The sequence below is a fragment of the Bos taurus genome, chromosome 10 (genome assembly GCF_002263795.3).
Source record: "Bos taurus isolate L1 Dominette 01449 registration number 42190680 breed Hereford chromosome 10, ARS-UCD2.0, whole genome shotgun sequence".
NCBI lineage: Eukaryota > Metazoa > Chordata > Mammalia > Artiodactyla > Bovidae > Bos > Bos taurus.
The window spans coordinates 66,923,649-66,946,326 of record NC_037337.1 but is presented as its reverse complement, the minus strand read 5'-3'; the positions used below and the strand labels follow the sequence as shown (position 1 = coordinate 66,946,326).

Sequence of the window (22,678 nt, the reverse complement as noted above, 5' to 3'; positions counted from 1 at the left end):
TGAGTATAAGCAACCATTCAGCTTCTAATCCACCCAATTGTACTGGCATGCACTCATTTTTCTTTCTTGTTCACAAGAACTTTTTATCATGAGAGACTTTCAGATAAGTTTTCTGGGGTAGTTACTTTTGTATTCCCGTTAAAGTATTTTCATGAGCCCTTCCTGTCTGTTAGCAAACACCACATTCCTTTTTGAATTTTAACAAACATCCTTTTAATAATTATTTCACAGTATTCTCCAGGATTAATGCCAGGTTTATTGGTTGGTGATTCGTGGAAGCCACCTTCACATGTTTCAAAAGTTAGATATGTAGTCCTTAGCTGATACCTCAAGGATGATTGACAGTCAGTGGTAGGTTGTTAGGTCCTAGGCATGTAGATAATTAGAATATTGGGTACCTGGATGCTCTCAAAATATCTGCTCTTTACCTTCACCAGTGTTTTAAGAAAGTAAGTCACTTACCAAGAAAAAGCAGAAACTATTTGCATTTGACAGTATGCCAGTGGTTCTTTTCTTTGCTCTAAATTTAATTTGTTCCCCTGTTAATCTGGTTTGGGTGGTCCTAGCCGTATTTCTATTATTTCTGCATGTCCAGCTGAAACATAGTCTGGGTTCATAATCCTATCTAGCTTTAGTCAAGACTGTACCCTGTGCAGCCACAGCTGTTTATTTAGGAATTCTTTTTTCCCTTGTTACGGTTACTTTTGCTGTTGTGTTTTAAGAGCTTTCTAACTCTGAAATCATTCCTGTAACTTACTGTGGTTTTTATCTGTATCAGCAACTTGCTATTGGTAATACAGATTGCCCTGTATTAAAAATATTATGTAACAAATGTAGTCTATTTAGCAGTTATTCTATTGAGTAATAATACTGTATCATGGCAATATGTCCTGTAGTGCTAAGGAGGTTTAGGGGTAGATTCTCGAATGCCTGAGCCTGAATTTTATTAATATTATTTGATAATTTTCACAATATTTAACTGATACTCCCCACACCCCATCCCAGGGTAGAGGAGAGTTGGGTCACAGGCTGCACATAAACTATTAATTTGTTTGAATTACTTTTCATGGGAGGAGGGTAGTGACAGGAAATGACCAGATAATCCACTTTCGATGTGTATCAGATAGTACTAAAGCGTTTGAGAAGCCTCATACCATGAATGGTCAGACCTATAGTCAAGTTCAGATACCCAGGTAATAGTCTCGCACAGAGCAACAGAATGCATGGCAGTTTGCAGTGTGTGTCTTTTAAAGCCTCTTCAGTATTTTTGGCTTGAGGACCACTTATGCTAATAATGTTCATAGAGCTCTCTGCAGATAACATATTTTGAAAATATGTAAGATAATTGCATAGAAAGGAAATAGAGATGTAGATACAATTTGAAACTAGCAAATTATTTTCCTTGCTACAACACTTCTCTTTTCCTCCAATATATATTTACAGACAGCATTCATGGAATATTACTGTCATAGTACAAAGAATGACTTTTGTGGATTTTTTCTTATCTCTGCAGGAGGGCCAGCTTTCATTTTGGGTGTGGCCATGTCACACAGCAGTGTGATAATATCAAGTCCGTTAAAATGATTTATATTTGAAAGTACATATCTAATTTACTTACTTAAAGCTCAGTTGGTAAAGAATCTGCCTGAATGCAGGAGACCCGGGTTTGATCCCAGGGTTAGGAAGATCCCCTGGAGAAGGAAATGGCAACCCACTCCAGTATTCTTGTCTGGAGAATTCCAGGGACAGAGGAGCCTGGTGGGCTACAGTCCATGGGATCACAAAGAGTCAGACACGACTCACTTTCACTTTTACCACTCACAAATGTGCATTTGTTGATAATCACTTGTATAACTGTACATCAGAAGTTTTGACAGCCAAAATATTTGAAACAACACTTCTCAAAGGGGACAGATAGAAATACTGATACCTTGTCTAGCATTGTTCATGTAACTATGTAGTCATTGTTTTAGGAAACTATTGATAATGTTAATCTCATAATTTAAGCTCTTTTGCTCAAAGCAGGCATTGATCTGTGATCAGACCAGTAGCTAATTAGTCTCTGGCACTAGTATTACAGCTCAGCAGATAATTCTGAACTAATACTGCAGGGCGATGCCGAGAGAAAATGGGGTTCTCTTTCGGGATATGTTGAATAGCTTTCTTGGAACAATTTTGCTTTGATTAAAATTAATGGTTTTAAAGCTAAATGTCTTAAAAAGAGTAAACAACTCTGCTGCTTGTTCTGCTTGGTTTTGGAAAACAGTATTAACCATTAAGGTGATCTGTGGGATTGGAGTGAAGGTTTTACCCTACATTAGTTTTATTAATGTATATTGTGGAAGATGTAGAGAACATCTTGACATAGAAAAGAATGAATAAGTTAACTTATCGTACAGTGCTTTTCCTGAACATTTACATTTCTTTGTTTACAATGTTCTTGTATTATGGAGAAGAAAAATTTCTTAAATAATAAATTGATGACTAGATAGATCTTAAAACTACTAAGGGAAACACAGAATGTAGTTAGCTATCTGTGATCATGGTTTCTTAAAATCAAAGTTAACCTTAATGGTGCTGTACACCATCCAAAGACAATGTCCTTATGTTGTCCCGCCTTCTTTGAGCTTGCTTGCTTTATTTTGCTTTTGTATATTTAATAAAAACTGTCTCAAATGTTTCCTTGTGTAGTTTGTGGATAACGGTTGAGTTTTGTGTGTTGATTCTATTTCGGCAACTAACTGGCTTGTGTATGACCAGGATTCCAGTAGGTCTCTCTGCCTCCCTTCCCTCATTGTTTTGAGGGCTGTCCTGTAGATTAACCAGAGAAAATTCTTTTTCAAGAATGTTGGAATTACATGTTATTAAACTTTATTGGATAATTATATTTGAATAGTGACATCCCATGTTTGTTATGGAATAATTGATGTTTTTCCTTATACTTAGTAAAATAGTCAAGCATTTTATTGTGGAAGGCTTAACTAGCACTTCTTGGCAGTGGAAATTGAGATGCATGTACTTTGAAAATTCAACTGATTAAAGGATTTGATTAGTCCATGCTAATATTTTTTTCTGCTATTTTTAGATATTTATGAGTAACCTATATATTGGGAGAAAGCTGATAATAAGATTTGGTAATGTCAATTTCAGTGACTGTTTAAAGCTTAATGTAGTGATTTTAAATGGTACTTGGTTATAACAACAAAATCATGAGAAAGCTCAATCTATTACTGCAGCCGGTACTTAAATAACTTCCTTGTTATAACTTTTGGCATTTACTATCTTCGGTCGGAAATCCTTAAGGATATGTGATTCTCCCGTCTTCCTTAAGAGTCTTAGAACGAAAACCTTAAGTTCTAAAGTTTTAAAACGTTGATTTTTATATTATGGTACATTCTGAGCCTCTGGTCTGAAGTTCCCAAACAGTGCTAGTAAATGTTTTAAAGTATTCTTTAATGAGATTAGTAGCTCATCAGGGCAAGAAGAGTGAGAGACAGTAAGACTTTTGGTAATTATACGACTATTTACAGATTAGGGTTGATGTGGTGAAATACGCTTTGCTTGTCTGGAAGTGCCTCCTCTGTTGGTCACCTTCTTGACTACCAGTAGCCAAGGGAGCCGTGGGATTCTGCAGCACTGAAACTGCTGACGTCTCTTAAAACAGGTGACTTTGACTCAAGGTATGATCCTTGTCTGCAGATGCTTGCTTTCGGTAGCTCAGCGTGAAATTTAAAGACAAAGACACAGGTAACAGCGAGTGAAGTGAAGGAGTGAGAAAACTGGAGACTTAAACTTTAGGTAAGTGCTTTATAAAATAAATGTGAAAGAGGTATTAAATTCATTCCATTGCAGTTCCTAGGGTTAAAAAAACAATGCTGTAAAAAATAGCAGCTGTCTGAACCAATGAATTCCTCCTCTTGGAAAATTCCAGCAACTGCTGGATAAACACTTGTTGGGGATTGGGGATGATCTGGCATTGGGAGGGAGGTGACAAATTCACAATTCTATATATCTGTGAAGTAGAGAAAACAATGGGAGAAATTTTCAGAGGAATAGAGGGTAAGAGTTATTTAAATAATTTTAGCCTGGGTGCTTGTAGCAATTTTCATAGGTGTTACTATGTCATATGCCACCCAGCAGTTACCAATAATAATATGAGGTAAGAATGTGGTAAAAAAATAAAAATATATTTTCCCATATGCTGTTTTTCAGCATTACCTCTAGGTAAAATACAGCAGAACAGCTGGTGTATTTTTTTAAAGTTTTTAACAGTTTTTTTTTTAACAGTTTTTCTATCTCCTATAAGATATGAAAGAGACACAATGAAATTTGTCAGTAAAATCTTTAGGAATATCTGCACATGTACATTTACATTCATTACATTCAGTTTGATAACACTAGTAGTTTCAATACAAATGCTATTAGAGAACTCAAATTTCAGACATGGTCATATATATATGCAATTTGAAGTTCTTTTATCTAGATACAGATCTTGATAGTGAATTTCTTGATGAAAGGTGTGCAGCTAGCTTGTCCCGGAACTCATGAAGATAATTATATTGCTGAAAAAAGTAAAGATACACTGAAATACATTGTAGAAAGCTAATTGCCAGAGTAGTCATGATACTAGTTGGAATCAGGAATCAAAATAATACTTGGTAAAAATGATTCTACATCCTTTTGGGTAAGGAGGTATTTACATCTTGGGGAAGTTTTATCTTCCAGTGAAGCTACGTACAGGGCTTCCTTCATGGCCCAGTGGTAAAGAATCCACCTACAATGCAGAAGACCCGAGGTCGATCTCTAGGTCAGGAAGATCCCCTGGAGGAGGGCATGGCAACCCACGCCAGTTTTCTTGCCTGGGAAATCCCATGGCCAGAGCAGCCTGGAGGGTGACAGTCCATGGGGTTGCAAAGAGTTGGGCATGACTTAGTGACTAAACAACAACAAAAGCTATATACAGTGTGAAAAACTTGCTTTAAAAATCTCGAAAAAATAGCAGCTATCATGAAATACAGATGAGCATTTTACGTCTGTAAAATCATTTTTCCCTTTACTGGCAGGAGCAAACAAGATTAAACACATGAAGTGAAAGGGAAAGTCTATCAGTTGTGTCCGACTCTTTGCAACCCCGTGGAATTCTTTAGGCCAGAATACTGGAGTGGGAAGCTGTTCCCTTCAGGGGATCTTCCCAACCCAGGGATGGAAACCAGGTCTGGTATTCTATTTCTAATGCATTTTCTCCTGGGGAGTAAGTCCACAGGGAAGGGCACTGTCTGCAGCAATTAACAGTACATTCAAGAAAAATCTATTTATTGGTTTACAGAAGCCTTAGTTGTCTGCTTTTTGTGATGATAAAATCATTTTGGAACAATTTTCATAATAGAAAATACTGAAATAAAATTACTAATCTTAACAGATAAGCAAAATAGATTCTTTAATTAATTCATTTGGAGTTTTAACAGCTGCCCAGAGGATATTCTTTCCCTGCCCCAAATCTCATTTTGTATTACTATTGAGAAGTTGGGCTTGCATACTGCTAACTTAACTTATATCAGCATAGAGCTGGAAAAACCATGTTTGCCCCAGAATGCTGAGGTGATAAATAGCCCATATTAATGTAGGGTTAAGATTAAAGATGCAAAACACTCATATACACACACATATACATTATGTTTGTCCATGTAATTTGTTCTTGTCAAAGAGACACTTGGGAATATCTTAAATTTGAAGCATCATTTGATTTTGACAGGTAACAAGAGGGAGCTTCTGTTTTCAGAACCTGCTCCTCTGACTTAGTCCTAAAGCTGAGACCAGGTAACTGGGAAAGGAAGGCAAGTTAGCATTGTTGTTCTGTCACTAAGTCGTGTCCAACTCTTTGCAACCCCATGAACTGCTGCATGCCATGCTTCTCTGTCCATAACTATCTCCCTGAGTTTCCTCAAACTCATGTCCATTGAATCAGTGATGCCATCCAACCATCTCATCCTCTGTGACCCCCTTTCCCTTGCCCTCAATTTTTCCCAGCATTAGTCTTTTCCAGTGAGCCAGCTCTTCTCATCAGGTGGCTGAAGTATTGGAGCTTCGGCTTCAGCATCACCCCTTCCAATGAATATTCAGGGTTGATTTCCTTTAGGATTGACTGGTCCAAGGGACTCTCAAGAGTCTTCTCCAGCACCACAGTTTGAAAGTGTTAATTCTTTGGCACTCGGCCTTCTTTATGGTCCAACTCTCACATCCATTCCTGACTATTGGAAAAACCATCGCTTTGACTATACAGACCTTTGTCAGCAAAGTGATGTCTCTGCTTTTTAAAACTCTGTCACTGCTGAGTTTTCCAAAGTTTTAAAAAGCCGTGTCTAGGTTTGACATAGCTATTCTTCCAAAGAGCAAGCATCTTTTAATTTAGTGACTGCAGTCACCGTCTGCATTGATTTTGGAGCCCAAGAAAATGAAATCTGACACTGTTTCCACATTTCCCCCATCTATTTGCCAAGAAGTGATAGGCTCTCTTACACCTTCATCAAGAGACTCTTTATAGTTTCTCTTCACTTTCTGCCATTAAAGTGGTATAACCTGCGTATCTGAAGTTGCTAATATTTCTCCTGGCAATCTTGATTCCAGTTTGTTATTCACCAGCATTTTGCATGATGTACTCTGCATAAATAAGCAGGGTGACAATATACAGCCTTGATGTACTCCTTTCCCAATTTGGAACCAGTCTGTTGTTCCATGTCCAGTTCTAACTTGCTTCTTTTCAGCATACAGGTTTCTCGGGAGGAAGGTAAGGTGGCCTGGTATTCCCATCTCTTTAAGAATTTTCCACAGCTGCTTGTGATCCACAGTCAAAGGCTTTAGCATAGTCAGTGAAGCAGAAGTAGATTTTTTTTTTTTTTTTAATTCCCTTGCTTTTTCTATGATGCAGTGTATGTTGGAGATTTGATCTCTGGTTCCTCTGCCTTTCCTAATCCAGCTTGTACATCTGGAGGTTCTGGGTTCACATACTGCTGAAGCCTAGCTTGAAGGGTTTTGAGCAAAATCTTGCTGGCATGTGAGATGAGTGTAATTGTATGGTAATTTGAACATTCTTTGGCGTTGCTTTTCTTTGGGACTGAAATGAAAACTGACCTTTTCCAGTCCTGTGGCCACTGCTGAGTTTTCCAAATTTGCTGGCATAATGAGTATAGCAGTTTAACAGCATCACCTTTTAAAGCTCAGCTGGGATTCCATTACCTCCACTAGTTTTGTTTGTAGTAATGCTTCCTAAGATCCACTTGACTTCACGCTCCAGGATGTCTGGCTCTAGGTGAGCACACCATTGTGGTTATCTGGGTCATTAATATCTTTTTTGTATAGTTCTTCTGTGTATTCTTGCCACCTCTTCTTAATATCTTCTGCTTCTGTTAGGTCCATACCGTTTCTGTCCTTTATTGTGCCCATCTTTGAATGAAATGTTCCCTTGGTAACTCCAATTTTTCTTAAAAGAGATCTCTAGTCTTCCCATTCTATTGTTTTCCGCTGTTTCTTTTCATGGTTACTTAAGAAGGCTTTCTTATCTCTCCTTGCTATTTTCTGGAACTCTGCATTCAGTTGGGTGTATTTTTCTGTTGGCATGACAGATCTACAAATCAGTAATATCCTTGGGGCACTGCTACTCAGTGTTTTTGGTTTTAAAGAGAAAGTAAATGGAAAGATGTCACTTTGGTTAGTCACAGCAAAGGATAACTAGAATGACCTTACTTTTTTTTTTTCTATTAGTCATTCATCTGTGTTTGTTAAATGTTTAATGATACCATAAGAGGATCTTCATGAGCTACTTTTAGGTCAAAAGTCTACCCAGGAAACTACCAATTTTATAGTAAAAATTGCCTCATTTTTCCAGGTGACAGAATTCATTCCCAGAACTGAATGGGCAAAACTGAAAAGGAATGGATCCTGGAAGAATAAACTGGAAAGTTCACAATTTTTCATTATTTTGTTTGGAAAAGCTGAACTTATTTAAATGTAAATTTAAAAAGTCAAAATATAAACAGGTGATACATGGATAACAGGATGCTTTGGATTTTCATGGCCCCTTTGAGGACGTGTTGCACTGTGACAGTTCATCGCTAACCGCAGCCTCATGAGAACAGTCACCCTTCTTACTTTTATGGTCTGTATCGCTCCAGATCCTCTCAGGTCCCTCAGGCTGTCGATGGCTTGCTGTGGTGATACTGTGTCCGACAGGTATAGGAGGAGACAAGCAGCTACTAACAGAACATGAGAGAAAAAGCGTATATTACATATATTATAAACTGACGATGGGGTGCAACAGTTCATATTTAGTTTAGACTTCTGTTGTGCAGAAGACTGAGTTTGCTGTAATTGTTTGAAATGAACTAAGACTAAGACTTTTTAGTGTGTGTTTTTGATAGTTAAATTATGATTTTAAATGACTGCAGTTGAATTAAAATTTAACACTGGCTTCATTCTTTTTTATTAAAACTTTGATTAAAATTCATATCTCACAATTCATTCATCGAAAGTGTATAATTTAGTGGATTTTAGTGCAGCCATTGCCACAGTTTCAGAATATTTTCATTACCTCAGGAAGAAACCCTGTACCCTTTTGTTATCATCCCCCATCACTCATCATCCTGTCACCCCTCCCCTAAGCAACATTTAATCTACTTTCTGTCTTTATGGATTTGCCTATTCTAGACATTTCAAATAAAGGGAATCATATGTTGTCTTTAGTGACTGACTTCTTTCACTTAGCATTATGTGTTCAAGATATTTACATTTGGTGGCATGTACTTCATTCCTTTTTTATAGCTGAATAATATTCCACTGTATGGCTATACATTTTGTTTATCCATTTGTCAGTTGATGTGGACATTTAAGCTTTTCCATTTTTTGGCTGTCATAAATAATATGGCTATAAATGTTCATAAGTTTTGTATGAACATGTTTTCATTTCTTTTGGATATATACTTAGGAGTGAAATTGCTGGGTTGGACGATGGGTAAGGAGGAGAAGGGACTGCCTGGCTATTTTCCAAAGCAGCTGCACCATTTTTCATTCCAAGCAGCAGAGTAGTAAGTTTCCAGTTGTTCTACACCCTTGCCAACTCTTGCTTTCCATTTTTTGGATAATAGCCATTCTAATGGGTGTTAGGTGGTATCTCATTGTGGTTTTGATTTGCATTTCTCCGATAACTAAGATGTTGAGCATTTTTCTGTGTGCTAATTAGTGATTTGTGTATTTTGTTTGGAGAAATGTCTGCTCATATCCTTTGCCCAGTTTTTAACTGGGTTGTCTGTCTTTTTATTGAGTTGTAAGAGTTCTTTATGTACTCTAGGTAAGTCCCTTATCAGATACATGGTTTGCAAATGTTTTCTCCCATTCTGTGGGTTGTCTTTTCATCCTGATAGTATCTTTACACAAAAGTTTGTAATTTTGATACTGTCCAACACTAAAAGGAATAATTGTTACTCCCACTGTGTTACTTCATTAGCTATTTTTCCAACATACTTTTGAAAAGTTTAAAGTTACCATGTAACTAAGGTTTCTATGCTTATGTTACCCATGGATATTTAGAAGTTACTGTATCATAATACCTGCATAGGGAAGATATTAGAAAGTAAAACACAAGAAGGCAGGTGCTAAGACACAAAAATTGTTTTCCAGAATCCTCTAAAACAATGCTGAAAACACCTCCCACTCCACTCTCACCCAAGATTTCTAAGGAACACTAAATGTAGGGCCTTAAATAATCCTTTGGGTCTTAGTAGACATATATTATGTTTTGTCTGATTTTCATACAAAGTGAGCATATGGCCCAGAAAAATAAGTTTTCCTACTTTGAGGTAAAAAACAAAAACTGAATAATGGAAATATATTTCTTACCAAGACAAGATCTCCCAAGTCCTCCATAACAGCTGAAAGGGAAATACAGTTTTGAAGTTTGTACATTTTTATTCCATCCCAACAATCATAACCAGAGACTTGCTCTTTCTGCCTTCTATTTCTAGTCTAATGCCTAGCACAGTGCCTTGTACCCTTGGAGATTAATAAGTATCTTTGAATGAATCAGTCAAGAGCAAAGTATGCTTATGTATTTGCTGGGAGGTATTCTGTATACCTCAAAGGGCCAAGGAAAGCAAAACCTTTTTATTGACCTCTTGCAACATCTGGTAGTTCAGCTGGTAAAGAATCTGCCTGCAATGTGGAAGACCTGGGTTCGATCCCTGGGTTGAGAAGATCACCTGGAGAAGGGAACAGCTATCCACTCCAGTATTCTGGCCTAGATAATTCCATGGGGTCACAGAGTCGTGAGCCACCTTCACTTTCAACATCTGAGGAGTGTAACATGTTACTAAATTGATAGATATCAGAGTAGTTTTACCACCTGCCTCTATTTTTCTCTAAACAAAACCTTAGTAGTTTTGTTTATATGGAGACAAATCCATATAAATAACTCTTCAGTCATGTAATAAGAGTACAGAGGTTGTGCATCCTGTAGGTTTAGAGCTTGGGCTCCGGAGCCCCATGGCCTGGGGCTGAGAATCATGACTCTCACTTATTAGATGTGTCAGCCTCAGTTATTTAACCTCTCTGGCCTCAGGCTTTTCACCTATAAGATGGGGACAGCAACAGTATCTATGTCATAGTGAGGATTGAATGGGTAACATTTGTAAAGCTTACAACAGAGCTTGGCACAGAGTAAGAAAGAAATGAACATTAGCTGCTGTTATGTAGCATTGTGAAGAAATGAGCAATTCTATGTAACTGGATTTTCTAGGAAAATGAGGATCAATTCTTAAAGCAGTGAAAACATTCACTTTAATCAGTTTCAAAGATCCTAAAAAAGTGTATTAGACTTCCTGACTTTTCTAAGAGAGTGTACTGATTCCATTTAGGTGCTGACAACTCATCAAGTCCATCAGTCACAGTGGTGTATACATTGACAGAACTGTGGATGTGTGTCCTGTGACAGGAGGAGATGGGATCAAACAGGTACTGACCCCTGGGTAGCTGATGAACTTGCTTTCTACAGTGTCCTGGCTATAGGCCTGTTTCAGAGATGAGGCTCTACTGTATAAAGACAGAAAGAGACTATTTCAGTGGCTTTCTGTAGGATTAAAAGGTACCACTTATAACTCTTGCTGCCTTTATCTTTCCTCCTCTGTTTGGTTGCTTCCTACTTATCCTTAAAAATCTAGCTCAAATTTCAACTTCTGAAGTGCCTCTGTCCCCCCACAGAAAGCGCTGCCATTTTGTGTACTGCCGTGCATACATCTGTTTGAGTGTTACTACACTTGTGTGATAGCGTCAGCTGTGGTTTCTTTGAGGGTGAAACTGCATCTCAGAGTGTATGCTTTGTATTCATAATATTTCATATACAATGCTTCATACACTGGGTTGAAGTGTGTCCCTGAAAAGATATGTACCTAATCTCTGGTACAATGAATGTGACCTTATTTGTAAATTTGGTTAGTTGCTCAGTCGTGTCTGACTTTTTGCAACCCCATGGTCTGTAGCCTGGCAGGCTTTTCTGTCTTTGGAATTCTCCAGGCAAGAATACTGGAGTGGGTTGCCGTTCCCTTCTCCAGGGGATCTTCCTGACCCAACGATTGAACCTGGGTGTCCTGTATTGCAGGTGGATTCTTTACTGTCTGAGTCACCAAGGAACCCCAATCCACTATGAGTGGCGTCCTTCTAAGAGGAAACTCCATATGAAAACACAGACACTCTGTCATGTGATGAGAGAGGCAGGGAGTGGAGTGATGCAATTACAAGCCAGAGTATGCCAAGGATTGCCAGCCACTACCAGAAGATAGGAACAAGACAGGAAGGAATCTACCCAGGGTCTCAGAGGGAGCATCGTTCTGCTGGCACCTTGATTTTGGACTTCAAGCCTTTAGACCTGGGTGGGAATAAATTTCTGTTTTTTAAGCTACCCAATGTGTGGTGCTCTGTTAAAACAGCCCTAGGAAATGGTATAATACAATAGGCACTGAATTTATAAAGGAGCAAAAAAGTCCCAGGAAAGCAGTCAGGCAGCACAGATAGAAAACAGAACAGGAAAAAAATTTTACCAGATGCTGTTTCTGAGGAATAAACTCTAGAGCTGTCTAGCAATGTCGGCACTCAAGGATGGGAGAATGAATAGAAAATCTTCTTTGTCTGAACAAACATTAGTCACTGTAGGGACACTTTTGAAAAGTCTAGGATAATGAAAATTTCTAGTCATCAGATGCTTTATTTTATGGGAGCCTGAAGTATTCGACATAAGCAAGACTGCCCATTCACCTTTCCATCTTGTTTGTGTTCAAACATCAGAGCATTTGGTTTGCTGGAACCTGCTAGAGTAGAATTTTTTTAAGCTTCTCTAAACTGAGCTAGTTTGATTTCTAGTAATCTTTCGGCAGAAGCTTTCAAAGATTTGGAAAAAAAAAAAATTACAGAATTTGTTTGAAAAATGGGTCCCCAAATTGTAAATTATTTTTTCACCAGCTCCATGTATCTAATGCTATTTTACTTAGACTTATCAGCAAATTTATCATAGATAACTGTATTTATTCTAAAATTTTGTTTCTACAGTTAGTACTAGATGAGAGGTGATGCTTTTCTATAGAGTAAATTTGGAAACTGTAGTATATAAAATGACTTCTAGTTCTCTCTCCCCTGCTTTACAGTTCTCTACATCAGGGTTTAGTTTGGTGATAGACAGATGTGTGTTCCCAAAGACCTCTGTACTAGGTTGGCTTGTTTTTAAAAACATAAACTATTGGTGTGAAGCCCCAGAACTCTTGATCTAAGGCAAGAGAAGCTGGCTGGGCTTGCTCTTTCAGTAGGTACCCTGAGACTGTGTTATTTGGTGTAGTTTGTATACTTTCTAGCCCACAGCAGTGACCTTAGAGCTTTTGAGGTATCTCACTACTTAATGTTCTATGTTGTTCCAGAAAGGATTACACAGACTAAGATATCAAAAAAGAAAAAAAAAAAAATGCAATCACAAAGAAGGACTGGTTTTCTCTCTGTAGCTGGTTCCCCTCTGCTTTGTGGGGCTCACCTCTGGCGTAACTACGTTACTTTCCACGACACCACTTCGAGTCTTTGCAGTGCTACTGTCTACTGCTGATCGTCACTCTCTTCCTTTCTCCAAGCTTTTTTCTTCTCTCCCTTTTTTCTCCCTTAATTCATTTTGTTTTAAACTTTGATACCAGTAGCTTATGTACAACCACTGACAAAAATTGCGAGTCTCTTTTCTCTTTCTTTCAGGTAGCAAATTCATATCATCAAATAAAATTTTCAAGTCCTGTTTTTAGGATTGCTCATGGGTTAGGGATGATTCCTTTGCTGCTAATGTTTTTAAAAATTGACTTTCTTGCTGTTGGAAGAAAGTAACTGAAAGGTCGACTGATAGTTAAGGTGGTGTTATGTAACAAGAATGACACCCTGACCTTTTTGGAAAGGATAGTGTCCCCAAATTATGAGTAAAGGTCTAAGGCAAAAGGAAAAAGAAAAAAAAAAAGCCTGTTACCCTAGTCTAAAAATTTCCCAATCTACTCATTCATTGTCCTTACTCTTCAAAAATCATCATGGCAAATATCTGAGTGCTTGCTCTGTGCCAGGCATTGTGCAGGACTTTTCATGTGTTACCTCCTTTAAATCTTTGCAAGGAAATATAAGGTAGGTAATAAGTGCATACGGATGCAGTAATTTGAGAAATCATTTTTGACTGGGACATTTCTCACATATTATATGGAGAAAAGGAGAACATACTGTATTAAGGTTTTCCGGTTATTTTTAAGGCAAATTTCAAGCTCCTCCATAATTTCACAGCAGCTGGTGATGTCAGGAGTCCCTCCATCTGGAATTGGATGGTGATGAGTGATAATTCCATACTGATGGTAGAGATCCAAAAGGTTTGGAACTCTATATTTTGATAGTTCCCCTCTGGTGCAGAAAACAAATATGTCTTGTATACCATAGCTCTTTAGTTCTTCTGCCAATAGACCGAGATACACAAGGACACACATGGACAAAACATTACACATTTAAATACAGTCAAGTCAGGAGGGAAAATATGGAGTTAAGTCCCTTAAGCTGAACAAATTAAGTAAATAACAAATGATGACCTGTTAACTTTGAAGTCCTTATTGATAACCTAAAACAATGCTGATCTGTCTTCAAACTAGGGTAAAAAGTAACTACGTGCAAATAGGAATTAGAAACATCTGAACCAAAACATGATTAAAATGAGATCTGACTTTATAAGTCAAAATACCTTTTATTGGATTTTGAAATGTCAATTATGTTGCTGCTTTGAAAAATAATTTTTATAATAAATTCTGCTCTAAATTTTAAAACGTCTAATATTTCAAAATAAGAAGGAATGATAGCACATTTTCCCTGTTTTCTTCTCACCAAATCAACCTTGTTTGCTGTGTTTAAAACTATTTTGTTTCACCCTAAGCATTGTATATAAAATCTCCAGCATATCCATGGTGCCTGAGCTCTTGTATTCTCTCTTATGTTTGCACTGTACCACACAATTATGCATTTAATTTTATGAACTAGGGTTTCAAGGAAATAAAAGCATTAGCTGTATGAAAATTATATGACCTAGTGAATTTCAGGGTAATGATATGAACCAAGCAGCAGTACTACACGTCATTCTATTTACTGGAGCTTCCTCATGGCAATGTTCACTACAGAGCGTTTGGTTCATAATGAATAATTCTGGCTCATCTGATTCCTCTTTTTCTCTCCCTGCTGACAAAATCCAAAGACATTTAGCTATTTAAGTACAAAGTACTTTTATCATGAAATGCTAAAGCTGTACTTGAATTATGGCTAGTCCATTTGAGATGTATTGTAAATGTAAAATACATATATGATTTCAAAGACCAAGTACAGTACAAAAAACCCCCTATGTCATTAATAATTTGTTTTATACTTAAAACTCACTGAAATGAGTTAACTTTACCTGTTTTTACTTTTTTAACATGGCCCCTAGAAAATGTCAAAGTACATATACGGCTTCTATTTGTGGCTCCCAGGATGTTTCTAAGGACAGCTGTTCTAGATAATACTATTATGCTTTTGTACTTGTAAAAGGGTTTAACATGTAGTTGACATACTTAACCATTTTTAGGAGAGTAGGTAATTTCCTATTTGCCTCTTGTACACATTGAATAATTTCTATTATTTAGGTTGGATGAGTAGATTTCAACTTTCCCAGAAAGGCCTCTGAGGAAGGACACAGGAAGTGCTGCTAGGAGAGTCTAGGTCCCCCCCTTCAAACACTGTTAGCTGTTTTGTATGTTGGATTCCATTTAAGATTTCATTGGAAGAAAAAAAGTTTTGGTAAAAAACTGCAAACTCCTTTCCAAATGAATAGGGCTTTCCAAAGTGTTCAAGATTGTTTCTTGAACCAATGATTTAAATGTTACTTTGCTCATGACATAAATGATTGTTCTGCAAATGGAAATTGCCTACCATGGTGGATATCTCTAGAGCAGAAAATCTTTACAAATACTGCAAGGGTCAACTAATCTATTAGTCTTTTAAGTCTTTTTTGGGAGGTAAATTAAAGAAAGTATATTAGCAAATTGATATTCTAGGATAACAAGGAAAGAACTTTGAGATTTATAAAATCTATAGTAATCAGAATCAAACAATATATACATTTTTGCTTTGGTTTATTATAAGGACATTGGTAGGACAAGTAAGCTTGAGATATTCCAGGTCAACCAGAAAAAAATATTTTGAAAATCTAAATTTTTAGTATCATGCAATTTATAAATGCCGAATCAGGGTAGATTATCTGTGTATTTGTAGGATTATTAAACTTCAGGCTATGAATATCTTTGGGCATGTGGAGATCAGATCCGATTCCATCTTTTCTACCTATACCCTGGTTCTATAAATTTTCTGTCTGGGATAGACAATTTCAATACTGCCTCTGGGTTCCCAACTCAGGCTTAATTTCCAATACAGTCAAGTCTGCAAAGAACAGTATGTTAAAGTTCTAGGCATTGCAATTCCAGTTTTCTATTACATTACTTTTCTCCCTCCAACTTATACATTCTAACCTCAAAAACAGTTTATGTGTACCAAATGACAACAATTAGTGAAAAACAGCACTATGTTCAGTACATGATAGTTCTCTTTGCTCTTCACAAATACATCTTCATATATTAGAATAAGTCTATAGTTTGAAACTTAATGAAATACTGAACATTTTTGTGAAAATTCAGAAGAGACTACAGTTTGTTCTTTATGACAAAGAGATTTTCAGTATTATTTTTTAAAAACCTGTTAAGATGGTTTTCTCATATTACACCTACCTGTATCTTTTTGGATATTTCTTCTAACATCTTTAAATTTGCAACCTGTAAGTAATGACAAGGCAAGTCAAAGAGTCAGTTTTTGGTCATAAATAACAAGTATATTTAAACACATATATAGCTACTGTAGAAAATCATTACACACGATCATTTATATGCACCAACTCCATTTTGAATGTGAATTTCAATTTCTTATCTTCTTAGGAGTATAATTCCAGGGATTCAGATTTCTGTAACAAGAACCTGGCTATAGTCTTTAGCCTCACGTTGTACTCCCATGTTACATTTAAGATAGGTAAATCAGAAATGTAGACCTGTGAATGTGGAGTTGGAGGGCTGAAGAATAGACGTATGTTCCTTTACCAGTAGCCCACCAACAGGGTTTCCAGAACTGAGTTCCTATGCTGATAGTCTGTGAAATTCTCTTACTCTTCAGTACCGAGAATGATGTGCTAGTTGACACAAAAATTATTTCTAGTAGATGAGTAGTGTCACCTACCTGGAAGAGCACATAAACCAAGAAACTGAGAACAATTCACTCGTGACAGGGGTAGCCTGAAAGGAAGAAAACTTTATCAAGTTCAATTTAAAGTCATAGATGGACATTTACATAAACATGTGTGCTGGGCCCTGAACAGAGGTGTTTTAAAGTTTTATAGCAGTCACAAAACAAAAATTCACAGTTAAGTATCAATGTGTTCACCATAAAAAGGCTTGGAAAGACTAGGAGTTTTAAAATAGGGATTTATCATTTGCTCTGTTGAATTTAAGTCTTAAAAGTGGCAAACTTATTTAAACTAACTTAAAGATAGTAATGCCAAGATTACCTACAGCTAGTATAAACTGTACTTAAGTTACCCTGCAGTATGTTACTGAGATATTTTGTATTAGTTAATCTTAGGTAATAAGCTGAAAATGAGCATTTTGACCATATCATCTCCAGATTTCTGTACAGGACTTCCTTAAATAGATACAATTTCATAGAATGAAAACCACAGGCCACCTATTCTTTGTCGTAATGGATTTTGGTTAAAATGAAATAATTCCAAGAAATCCTATTCCCAGTTTGCAGTACTCAGGGACAAAGGAGGCAGAGGCTTACCTTGTCTGCAAAAGAGATGAGTTTAGAGGAAAAGAGGGGGCATCATATAAATACTAACTGACTTTGAAAATTAGATAAATTTTTGAGTCTGAAGGGGGTTTAGAAAGGGAAATGAAAAATAATTGCTTTTGATGGCAGAATAAAATAACTATAGGGCCAACACTTTTTCCCTCTTGATAGATTATTACATTTACAAGGATAAGAGGAAGCATTTGATTGCTGGTTGTAGAGAATCTGATGTAAGTCACTGCTAAGATTTAGAAGCTGATTTTCTATAAAAACATTTGCTTGTTATTGTATCTATGGTAATATGGCTTTTATCTTAAACAGGGTCTGCTGGTAGATGCACTACTGTGGCAAGTAGTTCTGGATTTGAATAAAGGATAACATAGAATATCTCATTCTATATTTCACACACTATTCCTTTGTCATGAAAGAATAAGAAGGTTTTGGTACTAAATGGGAGGTCATTGCAATCTTAACTCATTTCTATTATGGTTTTCTCAATCTCTATTATGGAACTCCCACCACTCCCACCTCCCCCCTTCCAAAAAATCTTATTCTGTCATAGATATAAAAAGAATTATATAATCATCAGAAGAAAATCATTTACAATATATAGACTAAATTATACAAAGATTATGTTGTATACATCAAATATTTTAGCTCATTAACTCTCAGAAATGTTAACATACCATGATATCTGAATTGGAGTCTGTTCATCTTCAATAGGCTCTTCATCTGATGAGTCAAACTCACTTGTTTGCATTGAACTAGGCTTCAAAAGAAATCAATTATTTTAAATAACTGTAAAGAATATTTGCATATAGTTTTAGCAAAACAGCCTTGCTTAAACACACACTGAGGCATATTTGTAATTTATTCAACCTGGAATATCAGAGATCAGTAATATCAATAATAAACTATTGCTGTTTACCATCCTATTAATAATTACAGGATTACGCAGTGGAAAGAGTGTTGCAGTGGGAACCAAGAAGCCTGTTGTCTGGTCTTGACTCTGCCACTTACTGCATAAGCTCAGACAAGTGATGTCAGTTTCTACTGGATCTCAGTTTTCCAAAACTATAAAGTGAGGATATTTATTCATTCACTCACAAACACTTCTTGGACACTTTGATTTGCCAAGCTCTGGAGATGCAAAGATCCATAAACTAAATAGCCTGCCTTCAGTATAGTTGGAGAGACAATGTGTACATAGATTCAAGAAAGTTAGAAGTGCTAAAATGGAAGCATAAACTATGACCTTCAGAGCAGAGAAGGTAGTGACTGCTTAGGGAGCTGGAGAAAGCTTCACATAAGAGAGATCCATTAGTTGGATTTTGATGGAAGAGCAGGTTTTCAGGCAGATAGAGAAGTTAAGGCAATTAAGACAAAAAACTAAAACCACATGTGCTTGTGTACAGTATAGTCTCTCAGCATCCGAGTGGGGACTGGTTGGTTCCAGGAGCAACCCCACCGCCCCACCCATACACACATCATGGGTTCCAAAATCCCCTGATGGTCAGTTCAGTTCAGTCGCTCAGTTGTGTCTGACTCTTTGCAACCCTATGAATCACAGCATGCCAGGCCTTCCTGTCCATTACCAACTCCCAGAGTCTACTCAAACTCATGTCCATCGAGTCGGTGATGCCATCCAGCCATCTCATCCTCTGTTGCCCCCAATCCCTCCCAGCATCAGTCTTTTCCAATGTGTCAACTCTTCGCATGAGGTGGCCAAAGTATTGGAGTTTCAGCTTTAGCATCATTCCTTTCAATGAACACCCAGGGCTGATCTCCTTCAGAATGGACTGGTTGGATCTCCTTGCAGTCCAAGGGACTCTCAAGAGTCTTCTCAAACACCACAGTTCAAAAGCATCAATTCTTGGGTACTCAGCTTTCTTCACAGTCCAGCTCTCACATCCACACATGACCACTGGAAAAACCATAGCCTTGACTAGATGGACCTTTGTTGGCAAAGTAATGTCTCTGCTTTTTAACATACTATCTAGGTTGGTCATAACTCTCCTTGATGGTCAAGTCCCTTACAAAAAAACAAAATGGTACAGTTGGTCCTCTGCATCTGTGGATACTGAGGGCTAGCTGTATTCAGGAATTGTGACATCAGAGCAGAGGAGAGGAAGCTAAAGAAGTAGCTTTCTCATTTCTCTAAAGATAACCCCCATACAAGGGTGGAAAGTATAGATGCAATAGCCTGCCCCTAACTTTGTGAATGACTGAACTAGAGAGATTGAGATAGACTTTGTGTGCCAATCTAAGAAGTCAAAACTCAATTGTGTGAGACGAATTTCTACATGGAAGATGTGTTATAAGACCAATAAAAAACACACCTTTCTTCTACTTCCTAGTTGGAGCCAACTGAGGGATGAGACACTGGAGAGGCATGGAGATCAATATGCCAGTTTTATTACAGAGGGTGAGATGGAGGATGGGCTTTAAGCCCACTGAGGTCAGGTGGGCTTGTAGATTCTTCACTTCAGAATTGGACTTATCCACTCAGGCACCGGCAGTGATGGACAATTCAGCTCCCCTCCCCCACCCTGTGGCAGACAGCACCCTAGAAAGTACTCTCTGCGAAGAGAAGGGAAGGAAAGAATGAGTTCCTTGAGTTCAGCTCCTCCCAAACAGGAATCAGATCATTCACTCTCTCCCTTCTGGGGACAAGTGACAGCTGATGTCCCTCCACGTGGAAACACAGGGATTAGCAAGTATAACCACTTAATGTCTTTTCTAGCTCTGAAGCTACATTCTAGAATGGTCTTGTTTGTTACTACAAGATCACATTACAGAGTCAATTTAGGCTGTGGATTTGAGTTGCTCTGGATCTGTCTGTATTGTTATTGTCAAGTCAACGCAAAGGGAGACCCTTCAGGGGGTTGTCAACCCTGTGGTAGGTGATGTGAGTCAGGTGGGGTTTCTGGTCCTTAAGCCTGCTTTTTCTTTCTTTCTCTTTAAGGCAGTTTTGGTGATTTGAGTTTCAATTTGTGTGACCCCTTCACTCAGGCTTTCCCACCCAGGTTTACAAATCCTAACAGAGCTGGACGTTTCTGCTTCCTTGGGCCCAGAGATTCTGAACGCCAGGGAAAGGGAAGCAGTGCCTGGTGGCCCAGTGGCATGGTGACAGTCGTGACACACCCACAAGCGGGGTTTGTTAATCATCTTTCATAAAGTTTTCCCCGTCAGCGGTGAGGACTGTTCTCAGGGGGCCCAGGCAGCCCGGGATATGCTTTGGAACTGGGGTATCAGGCTGAATGATGCACGGAGACACAAGCTCTCTACGCCTCAGTTTCCTTCTTAAAATGGGACTCAGCCCTTTCTGGCAGGGCTGTCGCGAGGCTTAGGAGATCCTGTATGCGACAGCTCACAGCCCTCAACAGGCGCGTAGCGAATGTCCGTCTTCCCCTGGCCAGCCACCTACCCTGTTCCTTTCTGCCATCCTCGCAGGTCCGGGGATAGCACCGCCTCCCCTAGCCTGGACAGTTACTGCGAGAGTTGTGCGGCGACCAGGCCCGGGCTGTCCCCGGGCTCAAGAACTGGCCTCAGGACCGCTCCCATTCCTGCGGCTCCGTTCCTCCAATCCCCGGCCCCACTCACCGGCTTCATTGCGGGCCACCCCACGTCCAGATCGGCCACCACCTCTCTTAGGCAGCACCGGTATCTCAGCCTCCGCCCCGAGCCGAGCCAGCCCCTCTACTCAGCTCATTGGTACATCCTTCTGTGAGGTGGGGCGAAGCGTCTTCTTAAAACCAATCGGACCCCCACTTCCTGTTTCTTACTCCGCCCCCGGGCGCCCTGGCTCGGCCTCTAACCGCTCATTGGTTCGTAGGAGGCCTTTGAAAGACGCGCGGGAGGAGAGCCGTGCTGAACGGTGATTGGCTGGGAAGGCTCTCTCCTCCCGCCGGTTGGAAGCGTAAAGGGGGCTGGGAAAGGGGCGGAGCGATATCGTTTAAAGGCAGCCCAGTGGGGAGTGGGGATGTTGGAAAGTGGGGCTTCCTCTTGGCAGAGTTCTAAGGTGGTACCGAGTACGGAATTTTGTTTGTTTTCTTAATTTTTTTTTAAACTTATTTTTTAAGGACATGGTGGGGAGCATTGGCCTGAGGCATCTTGTGAAAACACACCACATCCTAAAGACTTTATAATTATGGTATGTCTCGTCTATGGGGTCGCACAAGGTCGGACACAACTGAAGCGACTTAGCAGCAGCAGCAGTCCTACAAATACTGTGGAAATTGCCCAAACCCAGAATATAAATATACTTTGTATGTTTGATATTTTATGTTCCTTAGCATTCCAGGATATAGACAGGTTAAGATGTAGATCAACCTTCCTGTTCATGAAATATGAATGAAATAGTATGTTATGAAGGGGAGATTAAAAGTCTCCAGATGGTTTAAGTGTCAATTTTTCTAAATAATTGGCTCTAATCTTTAAAAAAACGTGTTCAATTATTCTCTCTTACATTCTCCAGTCCCCATTCAGTTTGGTGTGGGGAAAAAGGTCACCTGGAGCAGTATTACCGGCAGATCTGACAAAAATACTCAGAACTTTCAGAGGCCTGACTCATGTTATGGAAACCAGTGGGAAGAGAGCTATTGAGAAGAATTCTTTAGTAAAGAAGGTAGCACAGTTTGACTTAGAGACTGTATTAGGGTTCTCCGGGGAGGGGGGATAGGATATGTACATAAAGAGATTTATATTAAAGAATTGGCTCTCACAACTGTGGAGGCTTGGCAAGTCAAAAGCTGATGGGAGATGCTAGGGGGGATGGAGACTCAGGAAAACGTTATGGTTGTAGTTCAGAGGCAGTCTGCTGTAGAACCAGGACTAGCTGATGCTGCAGATGAAGGCCAAAGCCCATTTGCTGCAAAATGTTTACTTACCTTCTTGTTCAGACTTTCAGTTGATTGGATGAGGACTGTCCACACTATAGAGCAGAATCTGTTTTCCTCAAAGGCCACCAATTTAAATGTTAACCTCATCCAAAAACACCCTCACAGAAACATCTTGAATACATTTTGAGCAGCTATTTAGGCACAATAACCTATCCAAGTGACACATAAATTTAGCCATCACAGATAGGTTGGACTTGATTCATTCATTTATTCAGTAAATATTTATTGGGCACCCAGGTCCTATTCAAGGTACAAAGAATACTTGAGTGAACTAAACAAAGTCCTTGATCTTATGGGGCTCACCTGCTATTGGGGGAGATGTCAGG

General features: G+C 38.6%; 1 protein-coding gene across 9 annotated transcripts; it reads right to left on the bottom strand.

Moving 5' to 3' along the window:
• Positions 1-3,436: 3,436 nt before the first annotated feature.
• CDKN3 (cyclin dependent kinase inhibitor 3) lies at positions 3,437-21,107 on the bottom strand. 9 transcript variants are annotated; one of them, XM_024997817.2, is made up of 8 exons: positions 21,055-21,103; positions 18,138-18,220; positions 16,840-16,895; positions 16,341-16,385; positions 13,771-13,993; positions 9,889-9,920; positions 8,146-8,249; positions 3,437-4,012 (listed from the first exon to the last, which is right to left on the bottom strand). In XM_024997817.2, exons 1-8 carry the CDS (start codon positions 21,061-21,063, stop codon positions 3,839-3,841), a joined length of 726 nt encoding a protein of 241 aa, XP_024853585.1. In that variant the 5' UTR covers positions 21,064-21,103; the 3' UTR covers positions 3,437-3,838. The 9 variants fall into 9 exon arrangements, with proteins under 9 accessions (XP_024853585.1, XP_024853586.1, XP_010807681.2 ...); XM_024997818.2 differs by having other exon boundaries at positions 8,146-8,246; XM_010809379.4 differs by having other exon boundaries at positions 13,771-13,858.
• Between the last annotated feature and the right edge of the window lie 1,571 nt (positions 21,108-22,678).

What these genes read in the sequence shown, in the direction of transcription:
- CDKN3 (XM_024997817.2), bottom strand. An exon ending in ACTCCAATTCAGATATCATG is followed by an intron (nt 16,896 to 18,137) that starts GTATGTTAACAT and finishes TCTTCCTTTCAG; the next exon opens with GCTACCCCTGTCACGAGTGA. An exon ending in TGGTTTATGTGCTCTTCCAG is followed by an intron (nt 16,386 to 16,839) that starts GTAGGTGACACT and finishes CATTACTTACAG; the next exon opens with GTTGCAAATTTAAAGATGTT.